The 14,984-nt window shown below is 41.6% G+C and overlaps 2 protein-coding genes across 3 annotated transcripts in view; one reads left to right on the forward strand and one right to left on the reverse strand.

Moving 5' to 3' along the window:
* ythdc2 (YTH domain containing 2) overlaps positions 1-12,935 on the forward strand; it is a 43,748-nt gene extending 30,813 nt beyond the window's left edge. The window contains exons 25-31 of one of the 2 annotated variants that reach the window (XM_060913270.1): positions 901-1,010; positions 1,253-1,545; positions 1,667-1,856; positions 2,363-2,566; positions 2,713-2,895; positions 9,493-9,564; positions 12,112-12,935. In XM_060913270.1, coding sequence (XP_060769253.1) covers positions 901-1,010; positions 1,253-1,545; positions 1,667-1,856; positions 2,363-2,566; positions 2,713-2,895; positions 9,493-9,564; positions 12,112-12,117 — 1,058 coding nt within the window. In that variant the 3' untranslated portion in view covers positions 12,118-12,935. The remainder of the gene's footprint in view (positions 1-900; positions 1,011-1,252; positions 1,546-1,666; positions 1,857-2,362; positions 2,567-2,712; positions 2,896-9,492; positions 9,565-12,111) is intronic. The other variant, XM_060913271.1, reaches the window with a different exon arrangement.
* A 297-nt stretch (positions 12,936-13,232) lies between these two features.
* LOC132875930 (vasotocin-neurophysin VT 2-like) lies at positions 13,233-14,635 on the reverse strand. The gene is given in 4 exon segments (XM_060913086.1): positions 13,233-13,372; positions 13,871-14,075; positions 14,430-14,576; positions 14,579-14,635. Coding segments are annotated over 4 exon segments (549 nt in total).
* Between the last annotated feature and the right edge of the window lie 349 nt (positions 14,636-14,984).

Here is a 14,984-nt window from a genome sequence, read left to right on the forward strand (position 1 = left end):
TAAACGAAGACTAGAAAGAATAAAAAAGAAAGATTTAATAAATAGCCTGATCTTACCTGTGATGAAGTGGGTGCTGCAAACCCGCACATTTTTGATGGTGCTTTCATCCCAGTCTACACGTTTGATGGCTTGTAGTCATAGACGTCGGCGATTTTTTTTTTTTTTTGAATGGGTGAGATCCTGCTGGAATTCTGTACATTTTAACTCCATCACTGCTACGATTCTGACACCCGAAAACACAACAACTAGGCATTTCTGAGTCTTTTTTGGGTCCAGGCTGTGCACGCAATTTCCGCTTACGTATGAAATGACGTTTACTGCAAAGGGGTCTATATAGTCAAGACATTTTTCTGGCCATTTTGAGCATTTAATCGACCCCACAAATGTGATGCTCCAGAAACTCAATCTGCTCAAAGGAAGGTCAGTTTTATAGCTTCTCTAAAGAGCTCAACTGTTTTCAGCTGTGCTAACATGATTGTACAAGGGTTTTCTAATCATCCATTAGCCTTCTGAGGCAATGAGCAAACACATTGTACCATTAGAACACTGGAGTGATAGTTGCTGGTTCAAAGCCCTGCTTCTGAGGCAATGAGCAAACACATTGTACCATTAGAACACTGGAGTGAGAGTTGCTGGAAATGGGCCTCTATACACCTATGGAGATATTGCACCAAAAACCAGACATTTGCAGCTAGAATAGTCATTTACCACATTAGCAATGTATAGAGTGGATTTCTGATTAGTTTAAAGTGATCTTCATTGAAAAGAACAGTGCTTTTCTTTCAAAAATAAGGACATTGCAAAGTGACCCCAAACTTTTGAACGGTAGTGTAGCTGTGAGTGTTCAGATGTACAGTTATAAACATCATGACTGTGTGTTTTTGTGTGCACTCCCTATAGTAGATGATGCTCTGTGTGAGAGCAGTGACAGCGACAATGAGGCTCGTTCCACAGATCAGCTGGCTCAGATGAAGATCGACGAGTGGCTTAACTTCAAATTGGATCGAGAGGTATGAAGGAGGAAGCTCTCGAGCTCCTTTGTTTTACTTACTCCTACTTATTCCTTTGCTCTTTGCTACAGTGTAGAATGTTTTGAGTGCTTAGTGGTATTCATTCTACCAAATAATTTGCTGATGGGTGCAGAACATTTTTCCAAAATGTCTGGCGTGGCTTCTGGGACTTTAAAATGGATCAGTACTACGTGGTTTTGCACTTCGTTGTATTTAATCAAGTTTTCTCTCATTTTCTTAAGATATCGTCCATGGTGTTCCAGCTGAGACAGCGTTGGCATAGCCTGTTCCTGAGACGGATCCGTTGCCCTTCTAAGCCGTGGTCCCAGCTGGACGAGGCGACGATCCTGGCCGTGGTGTCGGTGCTGGGTGCCGAAGAGCAAGCGGCCAACCTGCAGCAGCCCACGGGTATAGGCCAGAGACCCAAACCCATAAGTCCAGATGAGCCTCAGCACCAGTCGAACAGCTGGAGGACTAACGGTGGACATAGGAGTGTCATGGACCAGAGCTATGAGACTCCTTCCACACAAGACAGGTAAGACTTCCAGAAAGATAAAATGCTCATTAGGATGGCTAATCAACTACATTTTGAGCAAGAAGAATATTGTGTAAATTTGATTTCTAAGGTCATATCATGACTGTGCTTTATTTCCTAGGTCTCCAAAAGTACAGTCCGCTGTCTCTCAGTCTAAGAGCCAAAGAGATAAAGGTGCTGCCTTTTCCAAACGTTCAAGCAATGACCATCTCCCAGTAAAATCAGAGAGCCCCACCTTCACCAGTCCTAGTGCCAGTCCCTCATCCACTTCAACAAAAGGACCAGGTGTTCTTAGGTCACCTTTGGCTGGGGTGGGTAAAACTTCTTCTATCCAAAAAAAATGCTTAAACAAGTAGTACATATTTTAAATAAATTCAGCTCATAATGAAATGTGCATCTTTCAATTTAATAAAATTGCCAAACTGATATGGAATTTACTCTGAACCATTAAATATACCAAGAAATGTTAAGCATTTTCCTGATATGGACTATATCTATTCAGGAGGGTGAAGGTTGATGGAGATGAGGAATCATATTTGTAATAAACTCCTGTAGTTCAATCCAGTTTTGTTGACGATATAGTGCTTTTAATGAGTCGTAGAACCATTTCCTAATACACTGCAATTTTCCAAAAGGAATCATTTAAACATGATCTGGATTTTTAACCAGTTTCAAATATGCAAGTGCTGTTCTGATGCCTTAATACATCCATGGATTTTCTTGAGCTTAGCGTGGATGCTGTAGTCTGTTCCTTTGCCCCCCCCCCCCCCCCCCCCTTTTTTTTTTTAAATCTTCTACATATTTTAATCGACTCCAGGTTTCCAAGTCGCCATCTTTGAGGTCCAGACTATCAGTGCGTTACTTCGTCATGAAGAGCAGCAACCTGAGGAACATCGAGCTCTCGCAGCAGAGGGGCATCTGGTCCACTACACCGAACAACGAGCACAAACTGAACAGAGCCTTCCAGGAGAACAGCACCATCTTCCTCATCTTCTCCGTGCAAGGCTCCGGACATTTCCAGGTGCACCATGAGACTTAAAACCTTCGGTAGCTTAAAATAATATAAAAATACTGTTTCCCTTATTTCCATGTTTGGAAATGGGCTAATTTTGTTTTAATCGTGTTCAATGTTTCAAAGAATTTCTGTAATCACATGCGGTCTCTCAGGGTTATGCTCGGATGAGTTCGGAGATTGGCTCGGAGCGCTGCAAGGACTGGGGTGCTGCCGGTCTGGGAGGAGTCTTCAGTGTGGAGTGGATCCGGAAAGAGAGTCTGCCTTTCCAGGTCACTCATCAAGTCCTCAACCCCTGGAACGAAAACAAGAAAGTGCAGATCAGCCGGGACGGACAGGTAGGTCACGATCAGGACAGAGAGCCCAACGAGGTGCCGGGTAAACACCTCCTCACCCCCCAACCTCGTTATAGCTTCTTAAGAAGATGGTCTTGTAGATGGCATCATTGTACGAAGAGATCAATTGGGGTTTTTGTTTGTTTTTGTTTGTTTTTAAATAGGAAAAATTAGACAGTGCAGATCATGAATTTGTGGTCAGAGAAAGAAACAAGATATACTGGCAATTAATATCAAACTAAATGAGCACTATATTACTACTGCTCATGATAACACGATGTCTTTTGAAAAGGTACACACTAGTAGTAATACAACCCTAATTCCAAAAGAGTTGGGACGCTGTGTAAAATGTAAATAAAAACAGAATGCAATGATTTGCAAATCTCCTAAACCCATATATTTTTCACAATAGAACATAGACAGCATATCACATGTTTTAAACTGAGAAAATGTACCATTTTAAGAAAGAAATAAGGTAATTTTAAATTTCATGGCAGCAACACGTCTCAAAAAAGTTGGGACGGGGCATGTTTACCACTGTGTAGCATCTCCTCTTCTTTTAACAATAGTCCATAAACATCTGGCAACTAAGGAGATCAATTGCTGTAGTTTTGAAAGAGAAATGTTGTCCCATTCTTACCTGATATACAATTTCAGTTGCTCAACTGATTGGGGTCTCCTTTGTCAAATTTTCACTTCATAATGCACCAAATGTTTTAAATGGGAGACAGGTCTGAACTGCAGGCAGGCCAGTTTAGCACCCAGACTCTTTTACTATGGAGCCATAAGGTTTTAATATGTGCAGAAAGCGGTTTGGCATTGTCTTGCTGAAAGAAGGAAGGCCTTTCCTAAAAAAAAGATTTTGTCTGGATGGCAGCATGTTGCTCTGAAACGTATATCTGTCATTCAGCAATAATGATGCTTTTCCAAATGTACAAGCTACTCATGTCATATGCACTAATGCACCCTCATACCATCACAGATGCTGGCTTTTGAACTGTGCACTGATAACAAGCTGGATGGTCTCCTCTCCTCTTTAGGCTGGTGGAAGTGGCGTCCATGGTTTCCAAAACGAATTTCAAATTTTGATTCGTCTGACCACAGAACGGTTTTCCACGTTGCCTCAGTCAATTTTAAATGAGTTTTGGCCCAGAGAAGACGGTGGTGTTTCTGGATCATGTTCACATATAGCTGCTTCTTTGCATACTAGCGCTAGAACCTGCATTTGTGGATGGCACGGTGAACTGTGTTCACAGACAGTGATTTCTGGAAATGTTCTTGAGCCCATTCAGTGATTTTCCGTTACAGAATCATGTCTGCTTTTAATGCAGTGCTGCCTGAGGGCCCAAAGATCACGGGCATCCAGTATTGATTTTTGGCCTTGTCCCTTGCGCACAGAGATTTCGTCAGATTCTCAGAATCTTTTGATTATATTATATACTGTAGATAATGAGATTTTAAAGTCTTCACAATTTTACATTGAGGAACATTATTCTGAAATTGTTCCACAATTTGTAGACACAGTCTTTCACAGACTGGTGAACTTCTGCCCATCTTTACTTCTGAGAGACTCAGCCTTTCGAAGATGCTCTTTTTATACCTAGTCATGTTACTGTCAATTAACCTAAATAATTGCAAAATGTTCCTCCAGCTGTTTCTTTTTAGTACCACTTACTTTTCCAGCTTTTTGTTGCCCCCGTCCCAACTTTTTTGAGATGTGTTGCTGCCATCAAATTCAAAATGAGCATATATTTTTCATGAAATAGTAAAATGTCTCAGTTTAAACATTTCATATGTTGTCTGTGTTCTATTGTGAAAAAAATATGGGTTTATGAGATTTGCAAATCATTTGCATTCTGTTTTTATTTACATTTTACACAGTGTCCCAACTTTTTTGGAATTGGGGTTGTAATTATAGTTAAATATTTTACAAAAGCCTATAGATATATCTGTGGTATCTATAGATGATAGAATTGACTATGGAGGGTAAAACAAGTTCTTTAAACCACAGATAATGGGTAAAACCTACATAATTTTTATTTATTTATTTCCTTGCCTCATGAAATGCTCACATTGAGAGTTATTTTTCTGGTCAAGAAAGAAGCAATGGCTTTGCTCACAAATGAGCTTTACATTGCTCGTGCTGATGCTTAAAAAAAACTGCTACACACTGCAATTCTAAAAACCCCACCCATTTTATATATATATATATATATCTCATCTCATCTCATTATCTCTAGCCGCTTTATCCTTCTACAGGGTCGCAGGCAAGCTGGAGCCTATCCCAGCCGACTACGGGCGAAAGGCGGGGTACACCCTGGACAAGTCGCCAGGTCATCACAGGGCTGACACATAGACACAGACAACCATTCACATTCACACCTACGGTCAATTTAGAGTCACCAGTTAACCTAACCTGCATGTCTTTGGACTGTGGGGGAAACCGGAGCACCCGGAGGAAACCCACGCGGACACGGGGAGAACATGCAAACTCCACACAGAAAGGCCCTCGCCGGACCCGGGGTTCGAACCCAGGACCTTCTTGCTGTGAGGCGACAGCGCTAACCACTACACCACCGTGCCGCCCTCTATATATATATATATATATATATATATATATATATATAAAAAATCGCCTTCTCACCCCCGGTGGGGGGGTGGTATCCATGTCATCCTCAAGCTCGGGTCCTCTACCAGAGGCCTGGGAGTTTGAGGGTTCTGCGCAGTATCTTCGATGTTCCTAGGACTGCGCTCTTCTGGACTGAGGCTTCAGATGTTGTTCCTGGGATTTGCTGGAGCCACTCTCCCAGTTTGGGGGTTACTGCCCCAAGTGCCCCCACTACCACGGGGACCACGCAACCCTTGACCTTCCACATCCGTTCCAGCTGCTCTTTCAACCCTTGATACTTCTCAAGTTTCTCATGTTCCTTCTTCCTGATGTTGGCGTCAGCTGGGATCGCCACATCTATCACCACCACCCTCTTCTGCTCTTTGTCCACCACCACTATGTCTGGTTGGTTAGCCAGGATCTGTTTGTCAGTCTGGAAGCTGAAGTCCCACAGAACCTTGGCCCTGTTGTTCTCAGCCACCTTCTGTGGTATGGCCCATTGGGACTTGGGTACTTCTATTCCATACTGGTTGCAGATGTTCCTGTATACTATCCCAGCCACTTGGTTGTGCCTCTCCATGTATGCTGATCCAGCTAGTATCTTACACCCTGCTACTATGTGCTGGACTGTTTCAGGGGCTTCTTTGCACAGTCTGCATCTTGGGTCTGATCTACTCTGGTAGATCCTGGCCTCTATGGCTCTTGTGCTTATGGCCTGTTCTTGTGCTGCCATGATTAGTGCCTCTGTGCTGTCTGTCAGTCCTGCATTATCCAGCCACTGGTAGGATTTCTTGATATCAGCCACTTCCTCTATCTGACGGTGGTACATACCATGTAGGGGTTTGTCTCTCCAGGTTGTCTGTTCCTCCTCCTCTGCACTCTCATCAGGGTTCTGCTGCCTGAGACATTCACTTAGCAGTTCATCCTTTGGGGCCATCTTTCTGATGTATTCTCGGATTTTCGATGTTTCATCCTGGACCGTGGTCTTGATGCTCACTAGCCCTCGGCCTCCCTCTTTCCGCTTAGTGTATAGGCTCAGGGTGCTAGACTTGGGGTGGAACCCTCCATGCATGGTGAGAAGCTTTCTAGTCTTGATATCTGTGGCTTCTATCTCCTCCTTTGGCCAGTTTATGATACCAGCGGGGTATCTGATGACTGGTAGTGCGTACATGTTGATGGCTCGGACCTTGTTCTTACCATTCAGCTGACTTTTCAGGACCTGCCTTACTCTCTGGAGGTATTTGGCTGTGGTTGACTTCCTTGTGGCCTCTTCATGGTTTCCATTAGCCTGTGGGATGCCAAGGTACTTGTAGCTGTCTTGGATATCACCTATGTTGCCCTCTGGTAGGTCAATCCCCTCAGTCCGGATCATCTTGCCTCTCTTTGAGACCATTCGGCCACACTTGTCCAATCCGAATGACATCCCTATGTCATCGCTGTAGATCTGGGTGGTGTGGATCAGCTTGATACTTCTCAAGTTTCTCATGTTCCTTCTTCCTGATGTTGGCGTCAGCTGGGATCGCCACATCTATCACCACCACCCTCTTCTGCTCTTTGTCCACCACCACTATGTCCGGTAATGCAGAGTCTATTTCTCACTCGTTCCTTGGTTAGTGGACCTAAGGCTTCAGATGTTGCAGCTTGATGTCATCCATGTAGAGCAGGTGGCTGATTGTTGCCCCACTACGGAATCGGTACCCGTAGCCGCTCTTCGTGATTATCTGACTGAGGGGGTTCAGGCCTATGCAGAACAGCAGTGGTGATAGCGCATCTCCTTGGAGTTCTGGATGAAGGTCCTTAGGTTCCTGTTGATCTTATACAGTTCCAGACATTCCAGTATCCATGTGTGTGGCATTGAGTCGTAGGCTTTCTTGTAGTCAATCCAGGCAGTGCACAGGTTGGTCTGTCTCTTCTTACAGTCTCGGGCAACTGTTCTATCGACCAGTAGCTGGTGCTTGGCTCCTCTGGTGTTACTGCCAATTCCTTTCTGTGCCTCGCTCATGTATTGAGCCACATGCTTACTCATTTTTGCCACAATGATGCCTGACAGGGCCTTCCATGTTGTGCAGAGACCGGTAATTGCCAGTACGTATGGATCATATCGGGGCCTGGTGCTGTCCAGCTCTTCATCTTTGACACTCTTTCTTGGACGTCTGCCATTGAGATGGTTACTGGTTCTTGTTCTGGGTTGCTGTGGTCAGCTCTTAGGTCCACTAACCATTGGGCATCGGTGTTGTGTGATGCCTTTCTTTCCCATATGTCTTTCCAGTATTTTTCCACCTCATTCCAGCATTCCGTATTTTCTGTCCTCGTCCATCGATGTCTTGTTCCAGTAGCCCATTTCTCATCAGTTTGCCCTGGTTTGCCGGGCGACATCTGAGCCGGTATGACTCTATCAGTTATGTCTTCACTCATTCCTGAGGTAGGCTGATATATCATAAGGGGTTTTTGCCTAAGGACCCTTACTGGATGATGTTTTGCCCCGACCGGGATTTGAACCCCGATCTCCTGCGTCATAGTCAGTGAGCATTACCACTGTACTATCCAACTGATATATATATATATATATATATATATATATGTTCTACTTGTGGTCGGGTCATACCAAAGACCATCGTAAAAAGGGTACCTACTGCCATCTGGCAAGGCATGCTGCAATACAGATGTGAGTGGGGAGTCAAACTTTCAGTTACCAGAGGACCCGCCCCCCACTGCAACCCTAGCTATGTAATAGGCGAGAGGCCTCAGGCTACAGAAACGGAGATCAGCACTGCCATATGGTGCGGGAAGGACTTTAGACTTTTTTTTTTTTTTAAAGATATATATACAATGAAATTCAATAGTGTTTCCAGCACACAACTCTGCATGAACTGATGATGCTCCTTTACACGTTTTATAACCAGACCAGGCTGAAACATGACAGTCTGTCATCTTTTACTTCTGTGATAAGCTTGTGGTTTTATATATGCTGCTGTTGAGACTCATGAGTGAATTTTAAAACCTTTATTTCACAGACTGTCATGTTTCAGCCTGGTCCAGTTACAAAACGTGTTTAAAGAATCCCGTGGAGTTGTGCGCTGGAAATGCTATTGAATTTCATTGAGGACATCATTCTATAGCGTCAAACTCTTTTATATTCTCTCTGAAAGTTTGACATTGACCCTGAATTCAAAGCTTCTCTATATTTGTGGGAACATTTGAAGTGGTGTAGGCGAAGCAGACACCGGTGAATCCTCAAACTATGGGGGTGGAGGAAGAAATATGATTGGCTTCTTAAGACTAGAACCATGTTCGAGTAATACTTTATATCATCTTAAGTGGTCTGTTTTGATTTGATTGTCAACCAGTTCTGTCTGAATTCTCAGTGGACAATTAATTTATTATTATTAATAACTTTGAGTGCTCTGTGTAGATAGTCCTTAGTTAATAGTGGACAAGTACATTTAAAAAAAAATACATTTTCAAATAGTTCTGGTTAAATTAGTTTAGAGAATGTACCATGTACTATACACTCACCAGCTGCTTTCTTAGGAACACCTGTATGCCTGTAATTGGCAAATCATGACGCAGTTGAACATTTTGTTGTTGAAAGTCCAGACTGGTTCATGCCGACAGGAAGGCTAACTCAAGTCACCACTCTTTACAACCATGATGGACATAAAAGCATCTCAGAATGCACAACACATCAAATCTTAAGGTGGACAGGCTGCAAGAGCAGAAGACTACATGGGGTTCCACTCCTGTCAGCAAGGAACCGGACTCTGCCTTTTAAAGAGTTATAGTTTGGAAGAAAAAAAAACCCTTTGAATCATAAACCTTGAGTTAAATTTATATCATGAAGATTTGCTTAGAGATTGCTTTCTATCTATGATCAAAACTAAGTGTTTCTGTGGTCTTTATTAGAGCTCTGATGCTAAAAGTGAAAATTGAGTGAATGTGTGCGTATATGTGAAGCAGGTTAAAACCTGTATTTGTGTTTATATGATGTGTAGGAGCTGGAGCCTCAGGCTGGAGCACAGCTGTTGCAACTGTGGGATCGTTTCCCCGTCAAACAGCAGCAAGAGGTACGCCACACTGCCTGAGGCATACAGTGCCTTGCAAAAGTATTCATACCCCTTGAACTTTTTCACATTTTTCCACCTTACAACCACGAACTTAAAAGTTTTTTTTAATTGAGATTTTATGTGATAGACCAACACAGAGTAGCACATAATTGTGAAGTGAAACGAAAATGATAAATGGTCTTCAAAATTTTAAACAAGTAAAAATCTGAAAAATGTGGTGTGCATTAGTATTCAGCCCCCTGTACTCTGATACCTCTAAATACAATCCAGTGCAATCAATTGCCTTCAGAAGTCATCTAATTAGTTAATAGAGTCCTACTGTGTGTAATTTACTCTCAGCATAAATACACTTGTTCTGTGAAGGCCTCAGTGGTTTGTTAGAGAACACTGAAGAACAAACAGCATCATGAAGACCAAAGAACTCACCAGACAGGTCAGGGATAAAGTTCTGGAGAAGTTTAAAGCAGGATTAGGTTATAAAAAAATATCCCAAGCGCTGAACACCTCAAGAAGCACTGTTCAATCCATCATTCAAAAATGGAAAAAGTATGGCACAACTGCAAACCTACCAAGACGTGGCCGTCCATCTAAACTGACAGAGCGAGTGAGGAGAGCACTGGTCAGAGAAGCAGCCAAGAGGCCCATGATCACTCTGGAGGAGCTGCAGAAATCCACAGCTCAGGTGGGAGAATCTGTGCACAGGACAACTATAAGTCGTACACTCCACAAATCTGGCCTTTTTGGAAGAGTGGCAAGAAGAAAGCCATTGTTGAAAGACAGGCATAAGAAGTCCCGTTTGCAGTTTTCCAGAAGCCATGTAGGGGACACGGCAAACATGTGGACGAAGGTGCTTTGGTCAGATGAGACCAAAGTTGAACTTTTTGGCCTAAATGCAAAGCGCTATGTGTGGTGGAAAACTAACACTGCTCATCACCCTGCACACACCATCCCCACTGTGAAACATGGTGGTGGCAGCATCATGCTATGGGGATGCTTTTCTTCAGCAGGGACAGGGAAGCTGGTCAGAGTTGATGGGAAGATGGATGGAGCTAAATACAGGGCAATCCTGGAAGAAAACCTGTTGGAGGCTGCAAAAGACTTGAGACTGGGAAGGAGATTCACCTTCCAGCAAGACAATGACCCTAAACATACAGCCAGAGCTACAATGGAATGGTTCAGATCAAAGAATATTCACGTGTTAGAATGGCCCAGTCAAAGTCCAGACCTAAATCCCATTGAGCATCTGTGGCAAGACTTGAAAATTGCTGTTCACAGACGCTCTCCATCCAGTCTGGCTGATTTTGCAAAGATGAATGGGCAAAAATTTCAGTGTCTAGATGTGCAAAGCTGGTAGAGACATACCACAAAAGACTTGCAGCTGTAATTGCAGCAAAAGGTGGCTCTACAACGTATTGACGCAGGGGGGCTGAATACTAATGCACACCACATTTTTCAGATTTTTATTTGTTTAAAATTTTGAAGACCATTTATCATTTTCGTTTCGCTTCACAATTATGTGCTACTCTGTGTTGGTCTATCACATAAAATCTCAATAAAAAAACTTTTAAGTTCGTGGTTGTAAGGTGGAAAAATGTGAAAAAGTTCAAGGGGTATGAATACTTTTTCAAGGCACTGTACATAACCTCAGATTGTAAACAAAACCGAATGTCATGGTGTAACCAAGTTTTCAGTAATCCAGTTTTTCTGTGTCTTGTAGTAGGTCATGGCAAATTAACTTTCTAATCATCTTCAAGGTTATATGATCTTTCTTCCCTCACATGAAGGTCTATATCAGAACTTTCCCACTAGTTAGTCGACCTAATAAAGACACAGATGTGCACTAAATTATAATATTATAATTTTATAATACACATAATATATATTTTATAATATATAATATTACAATTATAATATTATAATTGTAATGCCTTAGATCTGGCTTATTTTTTCATTCCAGGCTTTGACTCCACCCCTTTTCCCTAAAAAGCAACTCGGGAGGCATGTGAAGTAGAGATGCGCAATATGAACAAGAGTTAAAACATGTAATGGTTAACCCCTTCAATGCCCTTGGACGAGTCACGTACGTCATGAACTCCTTTTACCGCTGTACCTTATGACGTACGCTACTAATCATAAACACCTCCTTTTATGTACCTTACATGGCACATTACTTTTACTTCACAGTGGCACGTATGAATTACAGTCAATGCCTAAAACATTCTTTCGCCATAAGGCACAGCGGTAAAAGATTTCATGACGTACGTGACTCGTCCAAGGGCATTGAAGGGGTTAAATATCTCTGTATTGGCTTGCGCTAATTTGACCAATTTTATTTATATAATTATTGATTGATTCGTTGAGCCAGAGCCACAATTTAACAAAACCCACCAAAAAAAAAAACAGTCTGGACCTCTGAAATGGTCAGGATACTGAGTGGGTGGAGTCAGCTGGGAGAAGAAAGGCTTTCTTATGACTTATTTAGAATTGTGACCTTTAGGGTACCTTTTTAATAACGGATAATGGCATCAAACTTTTTTTCCTCCCCAGCTGTGAAGGACGTTGGCAATGCTACTGTGACCTCTGACCTCATGTAGCTCATTAGTAAGCAAAATAGTGCAGCATTGAGACCCGAAAATGTCACCACACTTCCTGTCTTTTTCATAAATATATAATTAAAGTGGTCGGAGTGCATCCTATTCAAACTCCAGTGCTGTTGGTATTACACTCTGAAATGTATTTTGGCATTCAATCCCATCCTAAAGATCCGTTTACATCCATCCCATAATTATCAGTGTTGGCGTTTTTCTCTAGCATGGGGATGTTTGTTTTAAATTGCACTATTTTTCTGGCTGTGTATAAGTTCCACTGCTGTTTTACTTGCACGGGTGAGTGAAGTAACACTATGTTCATGTTGCTGAGTTGTTGTTTTTTTTATTATTATAATATGAATTATAATGCGTAACAAAACCAGAAGAAATGGTCTACAGGGAGGATCCTTCATGTGAGAGCGAGTAGTATAATAGAAGAAATTTCCTCCAGATTCCACAAATGGCTTCTCTCTCTCTCTCCATGAACTTTTTACCAGCTTTTTGATTTCTATGTGACTCGAGGAAAAGAATGTCAAAGAACTTCGGCCAGTACGTACGTGATTTTTTTTTTTTTTTAAGTCGTTGCTGCTGCAATTTTTTTGCCCTTAATCTTACGAGAGCTGTTATTCGATCATTTTATTATGATCATTTGTTGTCTCAGGTTATTCAGTTTTACTAACATTCCAGCTAGGTGTATTGTTCATCAACGCATGATTTTGTCAGATTTGAAGTTATGTGATCTAATCTCTGCCAACAATAAACAAGTTCATTTCAACTTTCAAACTTTTTTTTCTCTTTTTTTTTTTTAAATGTCGTGTGAATCATAAATTGACAAGACAAACATTTTGAGAGCAGGTTTATTGGCTATATACTGTATTTACACTCTGTAGATAGATGTACAGTGCATATTTCCAAAAAGCATTTCAACATACTGCAGCACATTGCTGTGTACAGTGAAGGTTGACTGAGTGCGAACTCAAACTCATCGTTTGTGTGTAAATCGGATCTACTTGTGTCCGTACACTGATTGCGTGAGTCAGTAATATGCTGGGAGAGTGTATGTGTGTGTTTAAAGGAGGTTTAGTATGGACTGCGTGCCCTGCCAGGATGGAGGATGTGCAACAGCAATTCTCCCTGTGATCCGCCCAGGAAGCTCTTCCTTTCAGCCACATCTTCGGGTTCACTCCCCTCTGCACAGTCTGAATCCAGAGTACAGCCATCTGTGTATATACACACACACCACACTGAGCTCATCAGCACAGCAAGCAAGAGCACCAGGAGCTCAAACTGCTGCGTGTGAGATCTCGGGTTAAGTGATTGATAGGAGAACAGCAGAAAGGCAAATACACAGAAATAGTATAAAATGCAATAGACATTAATGTAATTCTAAAATTAATGTACTGAAAGTATATTGAAAAAGAATAGATTCTAATGATTAAATTTATTCAGCAAAGCTAGTATACAATACTTTTTCATATAAAACTGTGTGTGTGTGTGTAATAAGGCTAATAATAAAAGTGCTTTAAAAAATTGAGAGATGAATAGAAATGTATTTAAAATGAAAATCTATATTAAAATGTGTATTTTTTTATTTTAATTTTTACTTTATTAACCAAATTCAGATAAAGCAACTAAACTCCAGATAAATTATAAAATGCATACAAAATGTATACAGTGAAAGATGTATATTTTTTTTAATTGGAAAAAAAAAGTGTCACCTGAGTCGCAGCAAACCCCAGGTGCAGCGCAGCGACCCTCATCAGGTCCACACTGTTTTCCTCCAGCCTCACACGGCGAGAGCAGATAATCTTCCTCCAAACAGCGAGCCATCGCTGGAGATCCGATCACACAGCCCAGTCCTTCTGCACAGCAGATACTGGGGCCGAAACACCGGCCCTTATCTTCGGGACCGCATGCCATACACTAGAAACCGAGATCAGAACCAATATTGCTGCACAACACACTTGATTTCATGATGTTTAGCTTTTTTGGAACTTCCAATAGGACTGAAGTTTCATTAAAAGAAAAACTTTTATGTTTCATCCAAAAACTATGAAAAGCTGTAAAGAAATGAGCAACATCTCACAAAAATTATTTTTCAATTATTATACAGGTATGTATTGTAATAGTTTGGAAGCTCTTTCATTTTTTGGCCTTTTAAACCAATATTAAAAATGTGATTCTATACACAAACTGGTTATATCTATACCAATAATACCAATATCACAATATTAATTAACAAACAATCCATCACTACATCCCTGGATTGTGACTTACCTGCCTGGGGATGGTGTCTGGAAATGAGCGCTTCCCTCCTCTAGGGCAGTTCTGGATGTAACACGCAGAGGAAAATGAGAGAACTGTGAAGGCACAAAGGAGAGACAGCAGCATTGTTGCCATCGTCACGTCTTGAACCAAGGTCTGAAGGTTTCACTGGACTTTTCCTGCTTCTCTGTGTTGTCTGTATTCGCAGAGCCTTTCATATTTATACCGAATGCCAATCACTGTTGCCATTGGATACTCCTCTTCCCACGTCATCACCTTGTCCTCATGAACTGGTCCCTTGGTGCCACCAATGGATGATTCAACTCGGTCAAAAAATGGGCACTTTTTTTCAAAGAAAAATCGAGAGAAAAATACTGAATAATGGAATTATAACCTATTCATACACTTGATGTTTTAATTATTACAGTATTATTAGTCAGAATGTAAATTAACCAGCCCAAGCTTCTTTCTCGAGTCTGGTTCCTGTATATGAGTAAGGATAAGTCATTATTAGCAATATGTAGACAATGGGTTTGGATTTGTAATGCAGGAAAGTGAAATGATGTT

The sequence above is a fragment of the Neoarius graeffei genome, chromosome 28 (assembly GCF_027579695.1).
Source record: "Neoarius graeffei isolate fNeoGra1 chromosome 28, fNeoGra1.pri, whole genome shotgun sequence".
In the NCBI taxonomy this organism is placed as follows: domain Eukaryota; kingdom Metazoa; phylum Chordata; class Actinopteri; order Siluriformes; family Ariidae; genus Neoarius; species Neoarius graeffei.